The 27,847-nt window shown below is 42.5% G+C and overlaps 1 protein-coding gene across 3 annotated transcripts in view; it reads left to right on the top strand.

Annotated features, from left to right (window-relative positions):
* The first annotated feature begins 1,848 nt into the window (after positions 1–1,848).
* Positions 1,849–27,847, top strand: part of NUDCD3 (NudC domain containing 3) — a 107,924-nt gene continuing 81,925 nt past the window's right edge. For all 3 annotated transcript variants that reach the window (XM_033194048.1, XM_033194050.1, XM_033194049.1), the window contains exons 1-2: positions 1,849–2,352; positions 7,423–7,748. In XM_033194048.1, coding sequence (XP_033049939.1) covers positions 2,161–2,352; positions 7,423–7,748 — 518 coding nt within the window. In that variant the 5' untranslated portion in view covers positions 1,849–2,160. The remainder of the gene's footprint in view (positions 2,353–7,422; positions 7,749–27,847) is intronic.

Genomic DNA, 27,847 nt, shown 5'->3' with positions numbered 1-27,847 from the left:
GAGGACAGGCGGGCTTCTCCACTAGCAACTATTCATCTTGATTTTAGAAGCCACTTTCTTCCAGGCCCTCCAGGCCCAGGAGTGGGAACAGCTCCCTGCTGTTACTAGTCCCATGGTCCCATTGTATCTCATGCGAGGTTTCAAAAACCTTGCCCCTATCTTTGTAAATAGTCCCTTTTAAAAGCCCCCTTCAAACTACCCAGCTTGGGAGGGCCATCTGTTTCCTACCAAGATCCTGACCGATAAAGCTAGATTTTGCCAAACTGCCTTAAAAAATGTCTGTATATTCTTACACTTCCACCAGCAGTGTCTACAAGTGTCTGCTCCCCCACATCTTTTTATTATAGTGTATAATGACTCTTCTTAAAACATTACATTTTAATTATAAAACATTTATTAATAAAATGCAGAAACCCTTTAGATTTACAGAGGGCAATATTTGACATCCCCAATTTCGATCTCCTTTATTCTTATTTTTAGCTGAGGTATTTTGTTTCATTAAACCATAGTTTAGTTTCTTTTTTTCTTTTTTTGAGACAGTCTCACTCTGTTGCCCAGGCTGGATGGCAGTGGCACGATCTAGGCTCACTGCAACCTCCACCTCCCAGGTTCAAGCGATTCTCCAGCCTCAGTCTCTCGAGTAGCTGGGAGTACAGATGCGTGCCACCATGCCCCGCTAATTTTTGTATTTTCAGTAGAGACAGGGTTTCACTGTGTTGCCCAGGCTGGTCTCGAACTCTTGACCTTGTGATCCTCCTGCCTCAGCCTCCCAAAGTTCTGGGATTACAAGCGTGAGCTACCTTGCCGGCGGAATCTTGCTGTCTTCTAGTAAGCTCATTAAAGAGATTTGCAAAAATGTAAAACTATGTTACTCCTCTCGCTGAGCTTTTATTGCTTTGAAGAACATTATTTTTTGCATAAAAGTATGTTAACATGTAATGTGTTTTATCGTCATTTAAAAATGGATATTTAAACATTTTCTAAGTTTTAATTTCTAATGTGGTAAATATTGATAAGTATAACCCATATCAACAAATGTTCTTTGGAGTGTTCAACAAATTTTAAGAGCATCAGTGGTTCCTAAATCAAGAGTTTCAGAACCACTGTTCTAGGGCAATTTACCTGAGTTTGATTTTACTTACAATTCATTAAAGTGTAGACACTATGAAGACGTGTTAACCTGCATGTTTTATTCTAGAAGAGGTGCAAATCATTTATATCCACTAGAAATGATAACCTATGGTTTTATCATCTTGTACAACGCCAGCCAGCTTTGTATCCAACCTAATCTTACTCTAATGCTTTGTCAAAATGTTTAAAGTCCACTTCCTCAAAATGCTTTTGAACCAGCTTTACCATATCATTGTTAATTTGCTGAAGAAATCTTGGTTATGTGTTCATGATATATTTGTATGAGTGTCATGCTTTTAAGATTATAATTTGACACTAACAACATATGCATACATGACGTATATATGTATATACATACTATACACACATACACGTACATATTTCACAACGATGGCATACGGATTCCCTATTCTGAGTCTAGCTCTTTCCACTTAATATACGTGAATGCACTCACTCTTTTCTTTTCTTCATCGTCTTGACTTTCTTCTGATGCAACGCCCTGAATTTAACTCACAGCTCTGTTATTAATAAGAAACCCATAGATCCCACATATACGCATTTTCCCGTATCTGGCTCACTAACAAAAAGCTTACCGCAGCCCCAGCTTTAACCGCAGGTTCCGAATACCCAGGCGGGAACTGAACACAGAAATAAGAAAGGCTCCACAGAAAACGTGACAAAAATCCGAGCAGTCACGTGACACTGCACGCCCCATAGTTTTTTTCGCCCTCTTCAAACATGGCGGCCAAGCGACCGCAGCGCAACAGCAGCCACGGGCCTTCTTCCGCGTAGGAACCTCAATGCTGACTTTATCGGGCTCTTTTGTCAAAGACCACATCAGGGCAAAGAGCGTGGGGCAGCCGGGCCCGGGGAAAACAGCCCCGGGTCGCAGGGGCCGAACAAGCACGGACCGGAAGTTCTGGAGCCACGCCGTCCGGCGGAGCCGTTGGCTGCGGACGCCGGAAGTGGCCAGTCGGCAGGTCTGAGGCGGCGCTCTGTGTGTGAAGCGTACCTAGGGCGGGAGGCGACATGGAGCCCGGGGCGGCGGAGCTATATGACCAGGCCCTTCTGGGCATCCTGCAGCACGTGGGCAACGTCCAGGATTTCCTGCGCGTTCTCTTTGGCTTCCTCTACCGCAAGACAGACTTCTATCGCTTGCTGCGCCACCCGTCGGACCGCATGGGCTTCCCACCCGGGGCCGCGCAGGCCCTGGTGCTGCAGGTGAGGCGGGCAGGCCTGCGGTCTGGGGAGCCGCCGCCCCCGGTCTGCCTTGACTCCTGGCGCCCGCTCCTCCAAGCTCTCCCAGCCTGTTTCCTCCTTTTCATGGTGTCCTGGGGTTGAGCTTTCGAGAATGGCTTCAGTAATCTGAAGCGCGGATTGGATGTCAGTTTATTCCGCTGAGGGAGCAGCCGGGGTTCGCTCCGGACGTCCTGAGGTTTCAGAAGTAGTAAGCCGACTGCTAAGAGCCCTGCTCAGCACCCGGCAGCGCGTACCCCTCACGGTGCTGGGGTCTGCTAGTCAGGGAGTGAAATCCATGCAGGCCAGACAGGAAGGAAGGACATTTACAGCAACAGAAACGTGCATGCCCCAGAACTACCAAAGACTTGAGCTGGCGGTGATGACGGAGGCATTGTGTGGATCAATGGGTGTGGCCGCTTGTTTGAAATGTGACTTCCCAGGTCAAAGACTGTCATTGTAGTGATTATTAAAATTTCATTTGAACTTAATTCCATACCTTCCAGGTTAAGTTTATTGTATGTTGGAAGCGCTGTCAGTACTCATTCAGTAAAGTTGACTGGGCACTTTTGAATGTAGTAAGCAACCGTTTGCTGAATGTAGTTTACACTCTTAGGTACGGGTGATAGGGGTGTTTAAGTAGTGGTTTCTCTCTGTTTGTGACACTTACAGTTAAAGAGGGAAAACCCAGAAAGTAATAGAAAACTTTGTAAGGGCAATTATTTGATGGAGCCCATTGTAAAGAAAGGAGATAGAAATGATGGTTGAGAAGTGAAGAAGGTTTCATAAGAGAGATGGGACTTCTGATGAGATTGAAAGAAACTATTCAGCCAAGCATTAAGCCTGTTTGTAGAAACCCAAGAAGATAGAAATGCTGATGATACCTCCCCCAGTTCTCTAGATGTTACAATTTATAAAGTGTTTCAGATGTTTCCTACTGAAATCTTAATGCATGCTGCAGTTGATCGGATGTTACTTTCCTCAGTAGAAGCCAAAGCTTTGACTGTCTTGGTAGCTACCAGGGTAATAGGGCCAAATGAAGAATGGGGTTCCATTAGGGTTCAATTTCAGAACTTAAGGCTATTCCTCATCCTTGTCAGTGGCATAAGTGCCATCTTAGTGATCAGAGAGCTGTTGAAGGTGGCCTTTAGCAGGACCTTATGGCAGGTTAATGAAGTCTTGCCATTTGATCTTCAGTCTCTCTGTGAAATAGGTAAGTTTCAAGTTTACATACCAATTCAGCAAGGTTAAGTGATTTGACCCAGAACACACAGCCATTCACCGTAGAGCTGGAACTAAAATTTTCATTTTGTGAAATCCAAATCTTCCTGTTCTATTGTTTAACCATTCCATAGTAGCATGAGAACACTTTTGTCCAGGATGATTGTAGTTTGTAGAAAGGTGTGGAGGAGAAAGGAGTATATACGAATATGTATAGTGTCAGATGTTTTATATTCTGGAGTTGTTGTCTTATTTAACCCTTAACATAACCTGAGAGGTTGGTCTTTGTTTCACAGATGAACTGACAGAGGTAGTGCACTCATTTACCTGGTAACACCTCTTATAAGACACTTCCATAGGTTAGGGTTTGGTGACCAGTCTAGAGAAGTAGTGGAGATGGGGAGCAGGGATGGAAGAAGGGGAGGGATGGGTCAGTGATGATCCAAGGTTTAAACTTGGGTGACTGGAATAGTGATAATGCATTAACTGAACTGTCACCTGGGTTTAGGGGAAAAAGTTCAGTTTTAGGTTGAAGTTCCTGGTAGGAGTCCCTGCCCATAGGCTATTGGAATTACTGGACTAGATCTTTTGGGAGCTAGAGCAACTGGAGTGATTTGAGGGAGAGAGAAGAGCCAAAGGTGAAGAACAGGTCTTGGGGAATAATCTTGGTGGAGAGCAGTAAGTTTCACAGAAACGCAAGAGGACAGTCTTCAGCAAATGGTTAAGAGAGGTGTCATGTTTTCTGGAAGTGGTTCTCAACTATCAGCATCGCTTAAGGAACTTTTTTTTTTTTTCCCGGAGACAGAGTCTCACTGTCACCCGGGCTGGAGTGCAGTGGCATGATCTTGGCTCACTGCAACCTCCACCTCCTGGGTTCAAGCAATTCGCCTGCCTCAGCGTCTTGAGTAGCTGGGATTGCAGGCATGCAACACCACGCCTGGCTAATTTTTGTATTTTTAGTAGAGATGGGGTTTCACCATGTTGGCCAGGCTGGTCTCAAACTCCTGACCTCGTGATGTGCCTGCCTCAGCCTCCCAAAGTGCTGGGATTACAGGTGTGAGCTGCTGCACCCGGCCAAGGAACTTTTAAAAACACATTCCTGGATATTTTGGTTGGGTAGATCAGGGTGAATCCTGGGAACTTGTTCTTTTTTTTTTTTTTTTTGTGAGGTGGAGTCTTACTCTGTTGCCCAGGCTGGAGTGCAGTGGCGCAATCTTGGCTCACGGCACCTCCACCTCCCAGGTTCAAGTGATTCTCCTGCCTCAGCCTCCCGAGTAGCTGGGATTACAGGCATGCGCCACTATGCCCGGCTAATTTTTGTATTTTTGGTAGTAGAGATGGGGTTTCACCACGTTGGCCAGGCTGGTCTTGAACTTCTGACCTCAGGTAATCACCCACCTCGACCTCCCAGATTGCTGGGATTACAGACATGAGCCACCGTGGCCGGCCAGAACCTGTTTGTTTATCCGCAAAAGCTCATTTGGCAGGAGGCTTGTAAAGGTGATTTCAGTATTGACAAGGATTTTGTTGTGGAGTGGGACAACACTGAATGAGACTGAGTGACTTGGTACCAGCATAACATTATTTCTGTGTGGTAGTAGGTGATCTCCTGACCTCTCCACTCCTACTCATCTGCCTCTTAGGATTTTTTTTTTTTCTGTCCCTAACTTGATGGCATAAGACTGCTTCCTGTGGTCTGCCCCTCCACCCCGACCAGAAGTGGGATGCTTGGTGTCTCTGCTGAATATAGGCAGAGAAGAATTTGGATGGGAGTGCTGGGCTGCATCATTGTAGAACTTCAAAGTGTTCCCTTAATATTTTGGGGAGTGCAGTGTTGGTGTGGAGTTAGGCAGCTCATATGTTTCCTCCTAAGAGTTTGCATAGCCTGGATACACAGCTTGAAAAACCTCAGTAGGAATGATGTATGTGAAAATTGCATTCCACTTTATAATACATTAGTATGTTTTAAGACAAAAATAGTTTAGACTGACAAGCCATCCATTGTAATCGATAATGCTGTTTTTTTTGGGAGTCCACTTTGAGAAGTGCTCCTTTGTAGAAGTCCTTGAAACTAGAATCAGGAAAGCTAGCTACATCCTGTTCCTCACATAAATTGTTGGGAAATCTTGGGAGAGTCACTTCACCTCTTGTCAGCTGAGAAGATTGTCTCAGGAGGTCACAGATTGGAGTTCTCTTCCAGCTCCATGTTCTGTGACTCTAGAATGAATACTGAGAACATGTGATGGTTGGGGGGTTGGCAGTGGTAGCACTTCCTGGTGGTGTGAATGGGTAGGTCAGAGAAGGCTGAATGTACTGAGTGAGCAGAGGCAGTGGCATGGTGAGGACTATCAAGTCTGGGGATTCTGTGTTAGAAGTCTCAGGTATTAGGAGGGAGAGTTCTTGTTGCTTTGCTTTTGTGGAGTTAAGATGAGCTGGAGTATCAAGAGGACGAGCAACTCTGACTGCAATGGACTCAAAGCGGTAGAAACACGAATGTTAGAATCTAGTCAGGGCTTCAGGTTATCTGCAGAAGTGAAAGTGGTTCTGGTGTTGTTTCCAGTTTTTAACCTTTTAGGATTTTATTGATTTTTTTTTTTCCCCTCTGCGTACATCATCATCTCCTTGCACTGTTTGGTGCGTGCTGCGTAATTTTTTACTTCTTTTGCCAGCAGGAGCTGGGGCAAGTTACTTAACCTTTCCAAGCCTTATTTTTTCTCATTTTTGAAATGTTGATGCTGTCTTCTTCACAGGATTTTTGTGAGGGTTTTGAGAGAATGTTTGTAGAATCATTTGACACAGTTAGTCTGTTAGCACCCTTTTGACTGCCTGCGCAGTGCACAGAACGTTGTTACTTAATACCTGTCCACATTCTAGCCCTTTAGAATCTGACGCCCACCCATGTCCTAGGTTGCTCTCTCAGCCTTTCCTCCCTCCAGTTGTTGCAAGAGCTTTTGCCATTCCTTGACAAGCCTATTCTTGGAGCTATGGCGTTTCCTCCAGTAGTTCCCTATGGAAGATGTGCCTCTCATTCAAGGTCTAACTGGAATCCCCCTTGTTCCAAGAAGTCTCCCTAGATTTCTTTTGCCAGGTATGCTCATTCCCACCCATACTCTGACAGGGAATTAAGGGCTCTGTCATGCCTCCTCTTGTATCAGAGTTTTCATATGTGGGTATATCTTCACTGTACTTTTTTGGTAGAGAGGTCCCAGCACCTTCATGGGTGTGACTGTGTCCCAGAAAATGTTAAGAACTTATTTACACACCAGAATTTTGAGTTCTTAGGAGGCAGCAGAAATCATTTTCATGTTTTTTTTGGTTTGTGTGTTTCTTGCACACCATAGGCACATAGTAGATGTTTGTTGAATTGAATGTCCGTACAGTGTGGTGAAAAATAGCAGCAGTCCAGTAAACCTGGTTGCATTTGGGGAATTGAAGTTCAGCCATATTTTCATGTTTCATTTGTGAGTCTGAATTTTGAATCCTTTATAACCCACAGTTGTACCAGGACCATGTATTCTTTGCATTGTGAACAAAACTGGGGTCTGTAAAAATAATGACAACAAAGACCATCTAACTGTGCATATTTTAGGTTTGTAAATATTGTTAGCCTTGGTTTGTAAGTTTTTGATTTTGTTGATTTTGGAATCCTCCTGTTAAACACTGTTTACCTGTCAGCTTTTGGTGAAGTGGCAGTGCATTTACATTTTTCCAATGGGAAAACTTGTCAGTTTATGACTTTTAGTTCTCTCCTTACAGATTTTACCACGTTTCTACAAGATATGTGGTACATTATTGGGCAGACGAACTGATTGCTGGGTTGCTGTTTGATTTTAGGTATTCAAAACCTTTGACCATATGGCCCGTCAGGATGATGAGAAGAGAAGGCAGGAACTTGAAGAGAAAATCAGAAGAAAGGAAGAAGAAGAGGCCAAGACTGTGTCAGCTGCTGCAACTGAGAAGGAGCCAGTCCCAGTTCCAGTCCAGGAAATAGAGATTGACTCCACCACAGAATTGGGTGGGCGTCAGGAAGTAGAGAAAGTGCAGCCTCCAGGCCCACAGGACCCTGTGAAGGAAATGGCCCATGGCTCACAGGAGGCAGAAGCTCCAGGAGCAGTTGCTGGTGCTGCTGAAGTCCCTAGGGAACCACCAGCTCTTCCCAGGTGGGAATTTCTACTTTGCAGCTTCCTTCTTTCTTGCTTGACATCTGGTGTTTGTGTTTGTCCATAATTCATTCTTTGTAACACATCAATTCTTGATGTCAGTATTTATTTAGCTCTTCATATTTGCAAACTGCTGCATTACAGTCTTTCAGTTACGTAGGATGGGAGGTCAGTTGGCCTAAGGTCAGTTCCCTCATTAGGTAAGGTCAGTAGTCATACAACCATTTGAGATATAGAGTCAAAGTTAGAGCACTTGACTCCTCTCACAAAGACCTAACTTCATCTGTTTTTAGACGTTTAGCCTCATCAGCTCTATTGTTTGTGTTTTTCTCTCTGCAGGAGCACTGCTAGGATGTGCTCATAGTGCCTGAGGTATAATGGACACCTGAAATGGCAGTCTGTTTTAGGTGACTGGATTCACATCCTGGCTATGCTGCTTCCTGAATGTATTACCTTGAGCAAGCAGTATAATCTTTCTGTGTCTCTGTTTTCTCCTCTGTAAAATGTCGGTGATAATAATAGTACCTGTCTTATAGAGCTATTGTGAATTTTAAATGAGCCGATAGTCAGGCAGCTAATGAGCAGTAGAGCTTGAATGTGGCATAAGGTTTCCCTGAATCAAGTCTCATGCTGTACTTGTACTCACTTTTTAGGAGTTATGTTTCGTGGGTGCTCTAAACTTAGTTATACAGTCCTTCCTTGCAGTCTGAGTGAGAGGAGCTGATCCCTTCTTGTGTGGGAGTTGTAGCAGTGTCTGCAAGACAGCCATGAGCCTCTTGGCCTGCTTTGTTTTTTGGAAAATTCACTCTCTTCCCTCTGATAGGATGGGTCACCTGTGTCCCCCTGAATCCCTGCCACCTTGAGTTCTCTTCTGTTTTTCTTACTCCTGTGCTCTCTTTCTGACCTGTTTTGTGGGAGATTGTGTGTGTGCATGCACATTTTTAAATAGAAACCGGATCTTACTCTGTTGCCCGGGCTGGAGTGCAGTGGTGTGATCATAGCGCAATATATGAATTGAACTCTTGGACTCCAGCAATCCTCTCACCTCAGCCTCCTGAGTAGCTGGGACCGTAGGCGTGCACCACCACATCTGGTTAATTTTGTAATTTTTTGTAGAGATGTTTGCCATTATACCTGGCTAAATTTTTAAAAGATTTTCTTGCTGTATTGCCTAGGGTGTGGGGGAGTTTTTGAATTTTTTTTTTCTAGTTAGTGAAGCAAAGTGAACAACTTGGAATGGCTTATAAAATATGGAGTAAGAGAAAATAAGTTTTGTAAAGACAGAAGGGGCAAGATTGCAGAGTCTTAAAGGCCGGGCTAACTAATGAAGTTCAGAGAAAACAATTGTTTGATGGCGGAACCAAATTGATGGAGAAGGGGAGCAGTTCTTGAATATGGAGCTCTGGATGAGAAGGGGTGAAATAAAGATTTAGAGATTGGAAGTGGGAAGTATAGGGTGGAAGGCAGACATCTGATATTTCCTTGCAGATCTTTTAAAAATATTTTTTATAGTACAGATCTGCTGATAGTGAATTCTTTCAGCTTTTTTGTCTGAAAATGCCTTTATATCATCTTGCATGTCTGAGGATATTTTTGTTGGATATAGAATTGCAGTTGACACTTTTTTTTGTTTTTGTTTTTCTTTAAACATTTTAAAGACTATAATTCCATTGTCTTCTAGCTTGCACTGTTTCTGATGAGAAGTGAGTAGACATTCTTTGTTCCCCTGTATGTGAAATATCCCCATTCTTTTGTTATATCAGCTGCTTTTAAGTTATTATCATTAGTTTGAGCAGTTTAAGATTTACTCAGGCATGATTTTTGTTGTGTTTATACTATTTGGGGACTTTTGTGCCCACCCCTCAACCCCAACACACACACACACACACACACACACACACACACACACACACTCTCTCTCTCTCTCTCTCTCTCTCTCTCTCTCTCTCTCTCTCTCTTAGGAGGTCTGTTTTCTCTTTGTCCTTCCTTTGGAATATTTTCTGTTGACCTGCCTTCAACTTTACTGTCTTTTCTCCTTTAGTGTCCAATCTTTAACTAAACTCATCTAGTAACTTCTTAATTTCAGATAGTTTATTTTTCAACCCTGCAGGTTCCCTTTGATTGTTTTTTATGGCTTCGATTCCTACCTTGGTTTTCCTTTAAATCCTTCAATATACTTACAATAGTTTAAAGTCTTTATCTGCTAATTCCATTATCTCTGTGATTTCTTTGTTTATTTCTATGGATTGAGTTTTCTCTTGATTTTGGGTCACATTTTCTTTTTCTTTGAAATGTCTGATAATTTTTGATTGGATGCTAGACATTAACGAATGTTACGCTGTCGAGTCTCTGGGTTTTGGTTTCTTCTGTTGAGTGTTGAGTTTTGTTCTTGCAGGCAATTAATTTATTTGCTGATCAGAATGATCTTTTTGAAGCTTGGTTTTTATTTGTATTGATTGATCAATTGATTGTAGAGATGGAGTCTTAATGTTACCCAAGCTGATCTGGAACTCCTGGTCCCAAATGATCTTCCCACCTTGGCTTACAAAGTGCTGGGATTATAGGTGTGCACCAATGTGTCTGGCTTTGTTTTTCAGTTTTGTTAAGCTGTGTCTAGGGTACTTTTATTTTAAAGCTAGCTTAGTCTTCTAACACATGCCTTTTTGGGGCTTCTGAGTGCTCCAGCTGTTTAGTGAGGTCTTTCCATTCTGGCTGGTTGAGGCTTGAACATCTCCCAGCTCTAGGGATTGTCCATCAGTTACCCAGGTTTCCTACTTGTCTCATGGAGTTGCACTTTACACGTGTGCAGTTTTGTATTCAGCCAAAGACTCAAGGGGATCCTATGAGGTTTTCTAGAGTTCTTTCTATGTGTAGCCCCTCCTTACTAGTAGTCTTTCTGTACAATAATCAGATGTGAGAATGAAAATTGAATATACAAAGTTGTTTGTCATAGTCCACTTATGCTGCTATAATAAAATAATATAACCCGGGTGGCTTATAGACTACAGAAATTTATTGCTCACAGTTCTGGAGACTAGAAGTCTAAGATCAAGACTGGCCGATTCAATGTCTGGTGAGAGCCCACTTTCTGATTCATAGTTACCTCGCTGTGTCCTCAAATGCTGAAAGAGGTGAGAGAACTCTCTCAAGTCTTTTATGAGGGCACTAATTCCAGTCATGAAGGCAGAGCCGTAATCACCTCCCGAAGTACTAATCCCAATATCTTGGGATTAAGATTTAGCGTAGGAATTTTGGGACACAGACATTCAGTCTATAGCATTGTTCACTTGAGTTCTATTTATTCCAACATTACTTATATTAGCAAAATTTTGGAAGAATGCTGAATTTCTATAGTAAGGGAATGGATAAATACATTTATAAAATGCTTTTAAAGATTACTGACACGGTTATTGTGATGGTCAGTTTCATTTGTGAGTTTGGCTAAGTTACAGTCCTGGTTATTCAGTCAAACACTCATCTTGGCATTGCTGTCACGGTATTTTGTGGATGTGATACAAGTTAATAATTGGTTGACTTTAAGTAAGGGTGATTGTCCTAGGTGATCTGAGTGGGCCTGATCTCTCAGCTGAAAGCCTGAAGAACACAGCAGAGCTCCCCTGATGTAGAAGAAATTTCTCCGATGGACAGCAGCTGCACTCAGTTTCTGGAGAGTTCCACATTGGCCTGCTATGTGGATTTCAGACTGGCCTAGCCAGCCCCCACAATCATGTAAGCCAATTTCTTGCAGTAACTCTCTTAATAAATACATTTATCCCTTGGTGTCTGAAGGGGATTGGTTCCAGGTCCCTCGTGGATACCAAAATTGGTGAATGGTTAGGTCTCTTACATAAAACAGTATAATATTTGTGTATAACCTATGCACATTCACCCATATACTTTAAATCGTCTCTAGATTACTTACAATCCCTAATACAATGTAAATGCTATGTAAATAGTTGTTACACTGTATTATTTAGGGAATAATGACAAGAAGTTTGTACATGTTCAGCACAGACAAAACAATCCTTTTTTTTTTTTTTGAAATTTTATTTTATATTTTTTGATATTGGGTCTTGCTCTGTTTGCAGTGACATAATCTTGTTTCACTGCAGCCTCTGGCTTCTGAGCTCAAGCGATCCTCCCACCTCAGCCTCCCAAGTAGCTGGGACTACAGGCATGCACCACCTTGCCCAGCTGGTTTTTGTATTTTTTGTAGAGATAGGGTCTTACCATGTTGCCCAGGCTGGGGTCGAACTCCTGAACTCAAGTGATTCACTCACCTCAGCCTCCTAAAGTGCTGGGATTACAGGTGTGAGCCACCATGTCTGGCCTTTTTTTGGGAGTATTTTTGATCTGCAGCAAATATTTTGATCAATATTTTTTGGGAATATTTTGATTTGGGATATGGAACCCATGGATAGCGAGGGCTGACTATATCTGCTGCTTCTGTTTCTTTGGTGGAACCTTGACTTATACAGATATTTTCATGATATAATGTTAAGTGAGAAGGGGAGAATTCAAACTATATAGTCTAACATCAAATTTGAAAACTTTAAAAATTATATATGTAGAAAAAAAGGCTGGAAGAAAATAATAGTAGTAATCCCAGAGTGGTGGAATTGTGAGTGTTCTTCATTTTTATCTTTGTCGCTTACTATATTTTCTAATTTTTCTGTAATGACCGTTTATTTTGTTTCATTAATTTTTTTGTATTCCTTTTATGATCTCTAAAAAATGAAAAGAGGGGATTGGTTTTGATTTCTGAGTAATAGACTAGAATAGCTACTTTGTTGTTTCATAGTGACCCTATTTTAAAATTCTTGAACCAATGATTTATGTTCTGGGTTAGAATTAGAGTTAGTTTTGTGAGTTCTACCTTAAAAATAAGTGTAGAGTGAAGACTTGCATATGTTTCAGGAAAGGTAACCTTTCTACTTGGTAGCTTTTTGTTCAGAATAGACTGGTACTGCAAGAATCCTAATCAAACATTTCCAAGGACTGGAACATTCTCAGCTTCAGTTACTTGTTTTCCTCTAACAAAACAGGAAGTTGTGGCACTGATCTCTGGTTATACCTGAGATGTAATGTTTTGGCAGATTTGAAAGTAGAACATGAAAGACCATCCTTTTCCTTGTTCTACCTTTAGCAGTACCCCCAGTCCTCCCACCAGTGTTCAGGATAGTTTATCCTATAAACTGTAGATGTGCAGTTCTTTTAATTGAGTAAGTTAAGGTAGTTATTCTTTGGAAGACCACACAGAAGCACCGCCTTTTGTGGGCACTCTGTCTAAAATCAGTTACCTAGAATCTAAGTCTTAGATTGCTGATTTCTGCTGACTCCTGCTTGACACGTTTTTTGGTTCTAACCAGTATTAGGCATTAGCTCCCTTTTTATATGCTACAGTAAAGTCACATCACATGCTTATTTAATTTAAATAAATTTAGTGTAAGTTCTGGGAAAAAAGAAATTATTAAAAATAATGTATTTATATTTTGCATGTATGTATTATGAGTTTTATTTTTTTAGAGACAGAGTCTTGCTGTGTTGTCCAGGCTGAACTCAAACTTCTGGGCTCAAGTAATCCTCCTGCCTCTATATATGCATTTTTATTATAAGGTATTCATTACTGTATACAGACAATTGTTTTGTGTTTTAGTAGAGTATAATTTATGTAACAATACAATTCATTCCTTGTAGAATACAGTTTATGACTTTGGACAAATACAGTCTTGTAACCACCGCAGTCAAAATAGATGACCGGTATGGTTTAGCTGTGTCCCCACCCAAATCTCATCTTGAATTGCAGTTCCCATAATCCCCACGTGTCATGGGAGGGACCTGGTGGGAGGCAGTGAATCATGGGGGCAGTTATATACATGTGGTTCTCGTGATAGTGAGTTCTCATGAGACGGTTTTTTTTTTTTTTTTGAGACGGAGTTTCGCTCTGTCACCCAAGCTGGAGTGCACTGGCCAGATCTCAGCTCACTGCAAGCTCCGCCTCCCGGGTTCCCGCCATTCTCCTGCCTCAGCCTCCCGAGTAGCTGGGACTACAGGCGCCCGTCACCTCGCCCGGCTAGTTTTTTGTATTTTTTAGTAGAGACGGGGTTTCACCGTGTTAGCCAGGATGGTCTCGATCTCCTGACCTTGTGATCCGCCCGCCTCGCCCTCCCAAAGTGCTGGGATTACAGGCTTGAGCCACCGCGCCCGGCCTATGAGACGGTTTTATAAGGGGCTTTTCCCCCTTTGCTTGGCACTTCTTCCCGCTGCTGCGTGAAGAAGGATGTGTTTACTTCCCCTTCTGTCATGATTGTAAAGTTTCCTGAGGCCTCCCCAGCCGTGCTGAACTGTGAGTCAATTAAACCTCTTTTCTTTATAAATTACCCCGTCTTGGGTATGTCCTTATAGCAGTGTGAGAATGGACTAATACAGTGACATTTCCATTGATGCCAGACTCCCAGATCCTGGCAACGTTGTGCCTGTGTTCTGCCTTAAAGCTGTTGCAGCATACATTGTTATTTATACATAATAATATACAGGTTTCATTTACAGTATTTTCGGGGTGATTTGGGGGAAATTTTATTTTGATGTAATTTTACCATCACTCTGATTTTAGCATCTCCCTGACTAATAACCTACAACTGGTCTGAATTTCTTTCTTGCTCCTGCCCTGCTGTTGCTGCCAGGACATGTCAAATGAAGATCAGAAATGCTCCCACCCCAGTGCTTAAAATAACCTATCTTTTTTTTTTTGAGACGGAGTTGTGCTCTTGTTGCCCAGGCTGGAGTACAATGGCGTGATCTTGGCCTACTACAGCTTCCACCTCCCAGGTTCAAGCGATTCTCCTGCCTCAGCCTCCCAAGTAGCTGGGAGTGCAGGTACCTGCCACCATGCATGGCTAATTTTTGTATTTTTTTAGTAGAGACAGTGTTTCACCATGTTGGCCAGACTGGTGTCGAACTCCTGACCTTGGATGATCCACCCGCCTCAGTCTCCCAAAGTGCTGGAATTATAGGCATGAGCCACTGTGCCTGGCTCAAAGTAAATAACCCATCTTATTCCTCAGAGAAGAGTGAGAATTTGAGCACACAGATATTACCCTATTTGTACAAGATAGCATCAGAGAATGTGCTTATATTCCGTAAGGATACTTTACAGTTTTAGTAGTTGTTCAGGCTGGGTGTGGTGGCTTATACCTGTAATCTCAGCACTGTTAGAGGCTGAGGCGGGCTGATCATTTGAAGTCAGGAGTTTGAGACCAGCCTCATCAACATGGTGAAACTCCATCTCTACTAAAAATACAAAAAATTAACCAGGTGTGGTACGTGCCTGTAATCCCAGCTACACAGGAGGCTGAGGCAGCAGAATTGCTTGAACCCAGGATGTGGAGGTTGCAGTGAGTTGAGATTGTGCCACTGCATTCCAGCCTTGGTGACAGAGCAGAGCGAGACTACATCTCAAAAAAAAAAAAAAAAAAGTTCATAGTAAAGACTTTGTAAACAGTGAAAAGTGCCATTTGAGCTTCAGTGTTTGTGTAATACTAGACTGAGTGACCAGTGCCTGCAGACATGATTAGGACTGTGGAAGAGAGGGGTGCAAAGTCTGCAGCATCTTATGACATAGTCACTAATCAGGCATTTCTCAAGAGCTGCCTGTTAGGGTTTGCCTCTTGGATGACATCACAGTAGGGTTTGGTGTTGGTTTTCTGGGCATGGGCTGTCAGTGTCAACTTTCATAGCACCTGCAGTTCAGACTCTTGACCTGCAGGTGTTGCTGTAGGCAGTGGGATGGTAACTTTGTCTTTGCTAGTGCTGGGATGCTGACAAAAATCTCCAAAAGTCTGTGTCAGTTCTGGGCTTTTCTCTTTAAAAATCACGAGCAGAATTCTTTAACAAGGACGAAGGAAAATATGGTAGCACTAAGAATGTCAGTTACTGCCTAGAAACCGTTGTCTTTGTCCTGTGTGCTTGGACTGGGTGTCTTTTTGTCCTTTGGATGAGGAACAGAGTGCTCCAACACTGTTGGTGTGCACTGGGCAGTGACAGGGCCCTGGGTCCAACCAGGCCATTCCTCCTGCCCTGGACAGGGAAGCAGAGTAGTGGCAGTGTACCAAGAGGTGTCATGGAATAATTTGACATATTAACCCCTTCTAGGACAAGCCCATTAGAACATAAAACCTGAGAAAACTGTTCATTACTTTCTCTTGCTTTGGGTAGTGTGGCCTTTGTGCCCAGTTACAGGGACCTCAGTGCTTCTTGGGAAGGGAGTGGCATCATTTGGAAAATAAGTTTCAGGTTTCCTAATAGTGTCCTTGGCAGATACTACATCATCATCAGACTGCTCCCTCCTGACCTGGTCCCCGTAGGTATGGGCGCTCTTCACTTCTCTCATCAGCAAAGTCTTTCCAGTAGTTCATCCCTCCGATTTCCCCAGCAGATAACCCTGCCTCCTTGGAGTTTGTGCTTCGTTTTACGTTATTCCTTTATGGCTGGCTGTGCCCACATTTTCAGTGATACAGGACAGTGACTTACTCAGCCTTTCTCACTTCCTGGCCCTTTGTGAGGTGACCCCCAGTGCATGCCGAATTCCATTTCTTACTACCTCTTCTTTGATTTTGCTGTTTTCGCTCAGTCTGTTATAACAAAAATACTGTAGCCTGGGTGGCTTATAAACAACAGACATTTATTGCTGACAGCCTCTAAAGGAGGCTAGAAGTCCAAGATCAAGGTGCCAGCAGGTTCAGTGGTGAGGGCCCACTTCTTGGTTCATAGACCTGTCTTCTCATTGAGTTGTCACATGGTGAAAAGGGCAAATGAACTCCCTTAGGCCTCTTTTGTAAGGCCACTACTCACATTCACGATGGTCTGCCCTTATGACCTACTTGCCTCCCAAAGGCCCTACCTCCAAATAACATTACTTTGGAGGTTAGGTCTTCAACATGAATTTTGGAGGGACACAAACATTCCTTCTGTAGCATTCACCCACCTATCATGACATCTGTGGCTCTTGAGGTCCCTCGGGTGGGCTGTCAGGAGAATAGAAAGGTGCCTGTGCTCCGGGCCTGAGACTTCTTTCTGTGTGTAGGCGCACACTGCCTGAGAAAGTTGGCTTCCTTGTTTTGTCTTTAAACAGCTTCTCCTTTACTATTCAAGGCTTTTTCAGGTGCCCATTGCAGGAGACCCCTTTGTAGAATCATGGGGGCTTAATCAGAATCCCCTTCTCTCCATATACCCAACTCCATAGGCTCTGGTGAGGATTGAATGAGGTCTGCTTAGCATGATTCCTGACAGAGTGTGAACTCAAGTAGGTAACTAGCTATTATTGTTACTATTATTTCTCTTGAAAAAGCTTTTCATTTTTCTTTCTGATTATTTATACTCAGTGTACAATGTTTGGAAAATACAGCTAAGTATGTAAAGAACATTCCTTCACCTCCTATTAACTTTTTGGGATATTTTCTATGGCTTTTCTTTCCTTTCTTCTTCCTTTTCCTCTTCTCTTTTCTTTTTTGAGACAGAGTCTTACTCTGTTGCCCAGGCTGGAAGATAGTGGAGCATGGTGCAATTGTAACTCAGTGCAACCTCGACTTCCTGGGCTCAAGCTGCCTTCCTACCTCAGCCTCTGAGTAGCTGGGTTCACAGATGTGTACCCACCATGCCTGGCTAATTTTTAAAAAAATTTTTGTAGAGGTGAAACTCCCTGGTGTTGCCCAGGCTGGTCTCAAACTCCTGAGCTTAAGTTATGCTCCTGCCTGAGCCTCCCAAAGTGCTGGAATTACAGGCATGAGTGTCTGTGCCCAGCCTGTTTTTTTCTTAATGTAAACATATACATAAATACATGTATGTATATTTATAAAATTTTATTACACTTTATCTTCTTTTATGCTAAACAGAGTATCCTGAGCATTTCCTGGTATTCCTTTTGCTGATTTTGAATTTGTGATATAGACTAGCCTGGACAATATGGTGACAGCCCGTCTCTACTAAAAATACAAAAATGAGCTGGGTGTGGTGGCGCGCACCTGTAGGAGGCTGAGGCAGAAGAATTGCTTGAATCAAGGAGGCGGAAGTTACAGTGAGCTGAGATCACGCGGCTGCACTCCAGCCTGAGTGACAGAGTGAGACTTCGAATAAAAATAAATAAATAAAATAAATGAATTCGTGATATACACTGTTGAGTGTTGTCTGCCTGAAGTGGCTCTTGTCCTTGGATGAGGATGTATGCTGCATAGTATGCACTGAAAGAGAATAATGAATTGAAAGCCAGGGGTGGAGGGACGTCTCTCTGTTTCTCGTCAGATTCAGCTTATGCACTGAGAGAGAATAATGAATAGAAAGCCAGGGGTTGAGGGATATCTGTCTGTTTCCCCTCAGATTCAACTATCTGTGGACCCCACCTGGAGATCGAGCCTTGGGCCACCTGGCTCAGTCTCATCTTGTGTCATAGCTGCTATTTCACCTTTCCAGTGATTCACCCTGAAACTGCACCTTCTTTAAGAAAGCTCAGGCGTAAGAAGCCTCCAAGCGATTTGACTTAAATCACAAGTCAGGAAAACCTGATTTAAGTTATTAGGAGGACTTTAAAAAAATTATCACAAGAAACATTGCATTTTAAGTTTTTATTTTGCAATTTATTTTTATTTTGCAGTGAAGGTTATATGCTTCATTTTTAGAAAGCAGTATTGAGTTTGCTGGATATTGAAGTTATATCAGAAAATAACCTGGTATCTTTAACCTTTCAGAGTTGGATGGGTTTGAGGAGCATGTGGTCAGGGAGGGAGGAAGAGGAGTGTTAGAATCATCTATGAAGTCTTTCCCCTGGAAAAATATATATTTCCAAAATTTGAGAACCAATGATCTGCTTCCTTTTTACAGATGAGGAAATTGAGATGTACAATGGTCAAGTGCTTTGCTTAAAATCACACATTTAGAAGGTAGGGCCAGAGAGTTATTGAGGATTGAAACAGAACTACCTCACGGACTAACTGAGGATTTATTTGCATTGCCGTGTTAGAAAAAAGCAACTGGCCGGGCGTGGTGGCTCAAGCCTGTAATCCCAGCACTTTGGGAGGCCGAGATGGGTGGATCACGAGGTCAGGAGATCGAGACCATCCTGGCTAACACGGTGAAACCCCGTCTCTACTAAAAAAATGCAAAAAACTAGCCGGGCGAGGTGGCGGGCGCTTGTAGTCCCAGCTACTTGGGAGGCTGAGGCAGGAGAATGTCGTAAACCCGGGAGGCAGAGCTTGCAGTGAGCTGAGATCCAGCCACTGCACTCCAGCCTGGGCGACAGAGCGAGACTCTGTCTCAAAAAAAAAAAAAAAGAAAGAAAAAGAAAAAAGCAACTAATTACCATACTATCTGAGAGATACTTTTTAAAAACTAGCCAATTTCTTTTAAAATAACCAACTTCTATTTGAATATTTTTCTGTAATAATAGTTCTACTTTTTACACTAGCTTGGTTTTTTTTGATGTTGGAAAGATAATATATGTACTTCACAAAATGTTTATTAGGTAGAATTTGAAATACAAAAGACAGTAGACAGAAGAACATGACTCCTCATGTGCTCATTGCCCACTTCCAACAGCAGCCTGCTTTTTTCCCTCCTGGGTTATTTTGAAACAAATTCTGCCTTGTATCATTTCATCTGTAAATATTTTCAGCCACTGTTTAAACTTCCAGTTTTCTTATAATGTCTTAATTAAAAGAAAGTTCTGTTTGAATCAGGCTATTAATAAGGCTCCAAACACCAATGCGTCGTAGTTGACCTTCCATTTTTCTCTCTTTTTTTTTTAACCTCAAAATTTATTTGGTAAAGTAAATCAGGTTGTTTGTTTCTATTTCCCACTGGCTGGATTTTGCTGATTGTTACCCACGTGTGGTTTAGCATGTCCTCTGTCCTATTTCCTGTTAAGTTGGAGTTGGATTTAGGGTAACATTTTTGAAAGTTATGAGAGTATGTAATAGAAGCAGGTTCTTCCTAGAAGTGACTGTTGTCAATATCGTCTTTTGCAAAATTTTTATATTTTATGTGTATGTATATATTTTCCGTATTATATGTAGTACACATGCACACACAAAAGCACATCTGTGAGTATTGCCTTTGTCATATCCCTGGAATGTGCCATGAACCTTTGCACTAGATAAGCAGCTGACACTGACTGAATACTTCCTATTGCCAGGTAGCTTCTCCTTAGTGTTCACATAGGTTTTTCACTGTCTTCATAACTCTTTGAGGCCAGTCTGTTGCCTTCCCATTTTGTAGTTTAGGAAACTGACCCAGGCTCATGTTGTTGAGCAGTGGAACCTAGTTTGCCTTTGGGTGGTTTGCCCTGAGATTCTCCGCTATTTTAAAATGCTGATTCCTTATGCTCATTTTGTTTGGTCCATAAAACATAAAATAAAATAAAATGCTTGGGCCGTTGCTCTAGAGATCTGATTTAATTGGTCTGAGTGTGGCCTCTTCTGTGTCATGTCTGGATTTTCAGAAGCTTTCCAGGTGACTCTGATGTGTGGCCAAGATGTTTATTAGCTGCCGTATAGTATTCTGCTGTGTAGATCTTATTATTTAATGAGTCCCCAAGGGGTGTGTACTTACGTTGTTTCCAGTGTGCTGGCATCACAAATGATGTTGCAATGAATATATGTTTTAAGTGTCTCTTGGAACATGTGTATGAACATCAGCTAAATGAATTCCCAGAACAGGAATTACTGGGTCAAAGGGTATGGCGTTTGTAATTTTGATGGATATTGCAAAATTGGCCTCAGGGAGTTTGTGTCAGTTTGTTCTCTCACTGCTAGGTTGTCTGAGGGTACCCGACCCCATCCTAGGTGTCAGCCGGAGTCCCTAACTCCTTTCCGGGCTACTGTTACTTTTTCTTCTTTGGTTTTCTTTGAAATGTCATTCACTTTTGAAATATCTTGGATTTAACTTTGTATATGTTTCTGTATTTTTTTCCATTCTGTGTATTTACAAATACTAAACCATTTGTTCAGTTTGTTTGTTAGTACCACGCTATTTTGTTTATCATAGCTTTATAATACATTTTAGCACTTGGTAGAACTAGTGTTTAATCTTTTTACCCCCAGGCTTTTCTCAAATATTCCCGTAAATTAATTTTTGCATATGAAAATTCTGTTGAAATATTCATTGAGAATACATTAAATTTATGTTTTGCATCTTCACATTGTTGAGTCTTTTGGTCTAAGAAAAAGTTATGTCTTATTTACTCAAGTCTGTAGAATTTTAATCTTTTTATTCAGTAAGTCCTATATACCAATGTTGAATTCTCTTACTGGTTTCTAATAGTTTCTCAGTTGATTTTCTTGGATTTTCTAGGAGTGCAGACTATTTCTTATTTATTGTAGTATTTTAGTAACAACTGTATTTAGTAATAAGTCATATATGTATTTGTCACATTTAGAATTCTAAATGTAATTGTATTTTTTTCCTCCCCCTCAAAATTTGTTGCTGAGCAACTGGAAGGATGGAGCTGGCAGCCACTGAGCACTGCAGGGGAAGCTTCTCAGGGGTGATTGGGTTTGGTCACGGCTGCCATCAATCTGAGAAGCTGGCCAGTGGTCGAGGTGGCATTACTGAGTAGGCAACAGACACACGAGTCTGGAGTTCTGAGAAGAGTGGGGACTGGGATGGGCATTTGGAAAGCATTAGCATTTAGATGCATTTAACCATAGACTGGGTAAGATCACCAAGGCAGTGAGGGTGGATGGAGGAGACAAACCTGAGAGCATTCCAGGAGCCCTTGTGACTGGTGCAGTAACCCCTTTATTAGACCTGTTGCTTCATCTCTGGTTTGTTCATGGAGTCTGGATGAGCACCTAAAATCTTGTGTCACTTTTGTGAGCTTTTGTTACCCCTTGCTTCTAAGAAGTATATCTGAAGTCTCTGTGTCATCTCTACTCTGTAGTGGGTGGCCTCAGTGTGTCCCTGGGTAGATGATTCTCTATTCTCTGTCCCATGAGTGGTGGCTGTAAACACTTCTGTGTGTTTACATACTCCTGTGTGTTTACAAAAAATCTTTATGTGCTTTTCCTGTGCACACTGTCCTTTGTGTATCTTTTCTTGTGGCCCCTCATGCTTGCCTGCTCATTCTGTCAGCAGAGAAGTCAGGAGGAGGGGAGTGGGACTGACCTAGATCACCTGGCCCTGAGCTGGTCGTTACCATGTACAGTTGGCCCTCTGTATCCTTTGGTTCCATATCTGCAGATCCAACCAACCTTGGGTTGAAAATACTAAAAAAGCTCAAAATCATAAAAAATAATACAATGATAAAAATAATGCAAATAAAATATTTAACAACTATTTACATAGCATTTACATTGTATTAACTATTACAAAGCTAAAGATGATTTAAAGTATACATGAGGACGTGCGTATGCAAATACTACACCATTTGATATCGGGATATCAGGGACTTGAGCATCTTTAGGTTTTGGTATCCTCAGGGATCTTGGTACCAGCGCTCTGTGAATACCAAAGGACAACTGCGTATCTACTCGCTGGGTATTATTTGTCGTCACCATGCAAGGCAGGGAGTTTGTTCATTGTGGATTCTACTGCCTGGCACATAGTTGGCACTCACTAAACAGCTGAACAAATAATGATTGAAGTTAAAAGTCACATTGAAGATGATCAACCTTTGAATTTTAACGTATCTCGTGAATGCTACTCTTCAGTAACATTTAGTTTTTCTCATATTTTTACATTTGTGTATGTCCCCTGTCTTATGAGGGCAACTCAGAGTTGTGCTTTAAACTTGCTAGTAGTTTGAACTCTTGGTTTGGTCAAAGTAAAGATAAATAAACAATAGTTAAAAGTTAAACTTGCTAGTAGAGTCCTGAGGCCACTTTTTTGTCTTCCAGCAATTATGCTGAACCGTCAGGCTGTCAGCTGCCCCTTCTGGTTTTGTTGTTTGTGCTCTTGCCCTTCTTTCCCTTCCCTTGTGGACTGTTTCCGTTGCAGCCCCTGAGTTACAGATGCCCAGGACCATGCAGAGCCCGGTCCACGCAGGCCTCGTGCTCTCTGAGCCATGCTGTGAGGGAGTTGGAGTGACCTGAGTTTTTATATCTTCTTTAATTAAGCCAAGGAATTTGCTGTGGAAGCAGCATCTGAGTGACAGGCTGACATTGAGGGTACCTCGAACTGAGCCTGAACGTGTGGGCAGCTCTGTCCTGTAGAATTTGCTTTGAGACCCTCTGGAATAAGTAATCTCAAATGACTTGGCTCTGAGTTCTGTGAGCTGAGAAATCAGATTTGGAGCCTGTTATCTGGTCTTTAAAATAGCAGCTGTGGGATTCTGAAGAATGAGGGTCAGATCTGTGGTCTGGCTGCTGGCTGCTGTGGTATGGAGTCAATCTGTTCTTAGTAAGCAAAGACTAGCATATTCTCTCTCTCATATAACTGTTAATGTCTGTTTATTTTTTGGTCTTTTAAAAAAATCTTTGAATTTTAGATAATTCACACCTACCAAAAAAATTGCAGAAGTCATGCAAATAATTCTCAAATAATGCTCTTCACCCAGCTTCACCAAATGTTAGAGTCTTTTATAATGAGGGATTACCATTAGCTCATCTGTCGACCTTGTTTAAATTCTGCCTGTTGAATGATGTCCTTTATCCTTGGCTCCGGGTTCCATTTGTTATTGTCATTATATTCGTGGTTGTGTCTCTCTTCAGTCTCCTTTATCTGGGACAGTGACAGTTTCTTAGTCTTTTCATGACCTTGACACTTTTGAAGAGAACTGGTCTTTTTTTTCTTTTTTCTTCATTGCCTTTTTTGTTTCTTTTTGGGTGGAATGTCCCTCATTATAGTTTTGTCCAATGCTTCCTTATGACTATATTTGTGTTACATATTTTTGGCAAGAATACCACAGAAGAATTTTTTTTTTTTTTTCAGGGCCCATGACCACAGTGGGCCCTTGGTGTGTCATGCCAGGATTTGCCCCATTCCTTCTGATGTTAATTGTGATCATAACTGTGATCATTTGGCTGAATGGATGGCTGCACATTTCTTCCACTGTGGAGTTATTATGTTCCTTTTTGTAATTAATAAGTATCTTGTGGGGAGATACTTTGAGACTAGATAAATATCTTGTTTCTCAGGATACTTTTACCACTAATCTTAGCAACCACTGATTATTCTTGCCTGAAACAATTATTACTGTACTGTTTGCTAAATGATTTTCTATTTTTATCATTCTTTCTCCCTTTATTATTTAGAATTATACTTGTCAAAAGACAAAATTATAACAAATTTAGTTTAAAGATCTAGTTGGCTTTTGTGTTTCTAGAATTGGGCAACATTTTATTCTATAAAATAGAATGAGTATTCCTATGAGCTGACCAAAGGAGCCAGGTTTTATAGGCAGAAAAGGGCTGAGAAAAGCAGACACAGAGAACAAAAAGCAGATCGTTTCAAAGTCACTTCCTCATAGGGTTGAAACAGAGAGGTCTTCCTTACCTGCTGACTCAAGTTGACTGAAATCTCCTGTTTTTGTTTGTTTGTTTGTTTGTTTTTGGTTGGTTGGTTTGTTTGAAAACTGGCCCTTTTTAAAGTACATTTTGATTATCTCCATTCTGGTTTGGTCTGGTGTGCTGAGGCCTTGTGCAGGAGCTCAGTCCGAAACAGATGGACTGTAAGGACTGTAAGTTTCACATGCTGTAAGGAAGAGCTTTTCTTTCTCCTCTACTTATTTATTAGTTGTTGGTGTATGTCAGTGTGTATTCATGGACAGTTAGTTTATAGGTTGTGGTCCATTACTATTGTTTAATTCCTCAAGTGGCTTCTTCCAGTTGACTTTTCCTGTTAACATGTTTGCATCATTTTTCAAGCACTTCTTTACTTTCTTGAACACTACAGGAAGTTCCAGGTTTGAGTTCTTTTCCTGCCCTGACTGTGAAATGGACCCCTTCTCCAAGAAGTCCTTGGGTTTTGATAAGAGATTGGGATTACAAGCCAAGAGCTGGGCCTGCTGTGTTAGTTGGTGCTGTGGTGTCAGGCCTCTAGACTCTCCCAGTGGATGAGCAAGGAGGATACCCGTCTCCTACCTTGTGGTTTGCTGCTTTGGTCTCTGAAACTGTTAACGTTTATCTTTTTACTTCCTGACTCTAGTCTTTTCTCCCCTTTAAAAAAAGTTACAGTGTGGAATGAGAGTGTGAATCTTGGAGTCTAGAAACCATGCATTCAGTTGCTAGTTCTGACACTGATAAGCTGTCTGGCATTGAGCAGATTCTTTTGTCTCACTGGGCCTTAGTTTTCTTTTCTTTTTCTTTCTTTTTTTCTTATATACAGTAGGGTGATAACAATTAGAGGGCTGTTGTAAGGATTAAATGAGATAGTATAATTAAAGCTTTCAGTATAAGCTAAGTACTAGGTTTGGTTCTTGTTTTCAGCAAGTATACATGGAATGATTTTTTTTTTTTTTTCAGGGCCTTGGGGCAAATGGGGTTTAAGATTGCCAGCCTGCCCTAATCTTCTGCCCTGTCCCTGCTGGGCCTCAATGGGGACCTTGGTCTCTGACCTGCCCCTTGATCGAAGAGCTCCACCTCTGACTTGTCCCTTGATCTGGGAGCTTGGGCTCTAACTTGGCAGCCTGGATCAGGGGGATTGGCCTCTGACTGATGCAGAGGAACCTCTGGCTTCTCTTTCTTCCCTTGAGCAGTTGTACAATTTGAGTCAGTAAGGGAGAGAGGATGGCTCCTTTCTGGCCACCCACTAGCAGAAGTTTTGGAGTGGGCGCTTCGCCGTTCCCATGTTAAATGAGCAGTTCTGATTCTGTCTGGGCACATTCTGCTTCTGAAAGCAAAATTTCACACCGATCTCTGTGGGTGGTATTATTGTGAGGACCATTGGAAGGGACTCTCCTTCCCTCCCTCCTTTTCTGTCATAACTTTTCTATCTTTATTGACCCATTCTTCAGTAGGGGTGAGATGCTGGCTCAGCAGGCCCTGTAATAGCAGCACGCTCAGCCCTGTAGAGGCTGGAGGAAGTGACACCCAACCTTCTTCACCACGGGGGGCCAGTGAGGGTGAATGTGGGGAAAGAAACTAGCCAGTGCCCTTCAGTCTTCACTTCTGGTAGCTGAGCCACACCATAGATTTGGACCAGAATCTTCTCCCAAGGAGGGCCAGTGCTGTCTTCCTGTGACCCGCATGGCAGAGTCTGAAACACCAGTCTGAGCTAGTCACATGTTCCCTCACCTGGTGGGGCTTTGTGACCTGGTGGTTCATGGGAAGCAGGGGTGTTTGCACACTTTCTCCCTCCTGCCCACTAGCATGCCTCCTGCTTTGCAGGCTCACCCAGAGCATTCTGTTCTGCTACTGCTAGAGCTTCCCAATAAGTGGGTAGGTAGGACTAGCTGTGACCTAGAAAACACTTAGCATTATCCAAGTGTCCCTAGTGAAAAGCTGAATAAAGCAAGAGAAATGTCACTTTGGATGCTCAAGTTCTCCTAGGAGAACAAACTTACAGACTTTTTGTTTCCCCTAATTTTTGAAGGCAGCATGGCTGAGCCCAGAACCACATGGCTGAGCCTGGTACCAGAGTGGCTGGCAGGATGAGCACTGCACAGATTGGTGTGGTGACTAGCAGCCTCCTTCCTGAGGCCTTTGGGGACCCGCTAACTGTACTGGGTCTTAAGTAAGAAAAACAGAAAACTGTTTCTCACTCCAAGGAAAACAAGCAGTCAACCCCATGTACATACCTCTCAGAGCTCTGAATAAGAAAGGAAACCAGGCATGGTGGCCCCAGAAGTGTTCAGGGCATATGGGTGTGATCCCTTGCCCCAAGGGGGTTGGCAGTGCCCTCTTGAGGGGCTTTTTGTGTCTGCTGAGTGTTTTCCAATTTAGCATGGCTCAGGGGATGGGATGAGGATTCTTCAACTTTTCCCTTGTTTTTTGGCTTTTTTCCTTAAGTTGGCCCTGGGTAGCTGTCCCTGCTTCTAGGGGGCATTGTGAGCTTTACATAGGTGCAGTGCTGGCTCCTGACAGCAAGCATCTGGCTTATGCCACTGAGATGTCTCATGTGGAGTGGCTATGCCACCCAGGCTTCCATGGTCCTGGGTTCACTGGTCATTTCTTTCCCAAAAGTATGCACTCATGAGGTCAGCTTTGTATCTTTGGGGCCAAGCATCTGTGATTTTGCTGCTCTAGCTTTTATTTAAATTTGACGCTCTCGTACCCCTCTTACCCGGGAACTTCCTATTTTTCCTTAAAAGTTTTTCTTTTCTTTTTCAACTGGTGTTTTGAAAAATGCTGTATGTGGCCGGGCGCAGTGGCTCAAGCCTGTAATCCCAGCACTTTGGGAGGCCGAGACGGGCGGATCACGAGGTCAGGAGATCGAGACCATCCTGGCTAACACGGTGAAACCCCGTCTCTACTAAAAAGTACAAAAAACTAGCCGGGCGAGGTGGCAGGCGCCTGTAGTCCCAGCTATTCGGGAGGCTGAGGCAGGAGAATGGCGTAAACCCGGGAGGTGGAGCTTGCAGTGAGCCGAGATCCGGCCACTGCACTCCAGCCTGGGCGACAGAGCGAGACTCCGTCTCAAAAAAAAAAAAAAAAGAAAAATGCTGTATGCATATATCAAAAGCAATTTGAGAAGTATGGGAGGGTGTGTAGTGGAACTTTGGTGGTCTTCTCACTCACAGCCCTGTCTGTGGCTCTATTCTGCTCTACACAGAGAGGTGATTGTATTTATCCACTCTACCCTAAGTGGCTGCTGTTACCAGTGTCTGGTGTACTGGTCAGGAGATATTCTTTGAAAATACAAGCATACTTACCTATGCCTGTCTTCTTACTTTTTTCTTTTTTGGTTAATACAGTTTATTTTTAGATTGACTTCAGGTTCACAGCAAAATTGAGCAGGAAGTGCAGAGAGTTCTCCCTACACTGATGGCCTCTGTGATTAATGTCCCACATTCTCTACTTTTTCAGTTTTAACCTTTCCACAGATGAGAGTGGCTGTATACACTGCTCATCCGCGTCGGCCTCAGTGGGTGTCTGCTGTGTTCTCTAATGACTGTTTAGCAGTTTCCCACTTCATGTGGACAGGCCTTAAGGTGTTGATAATGTTTTACTGTGTGA

Source organism: Trachypithecus francoisi, unplaced genomic scaffold (genome assembly GCF_009764315.1).
Source record: "Trachypithecus francoisi isolate TF-2019V2 unplaced genomic scaffold, Tfra_2.0 Lachesis_group4, whole genome shotgun sequence".
Taxonomy (NCBI): Eukaryota; Metazoa; Chordata; class Mammalia; order Primates; family Cercopithecidae; genus Trachypithecus; species Trachypithecus francoisi.
Note: the sequence above shows the minus strand (reverse complement) of the source record. Positions and strands in the feature narration are given on the sequence as shown.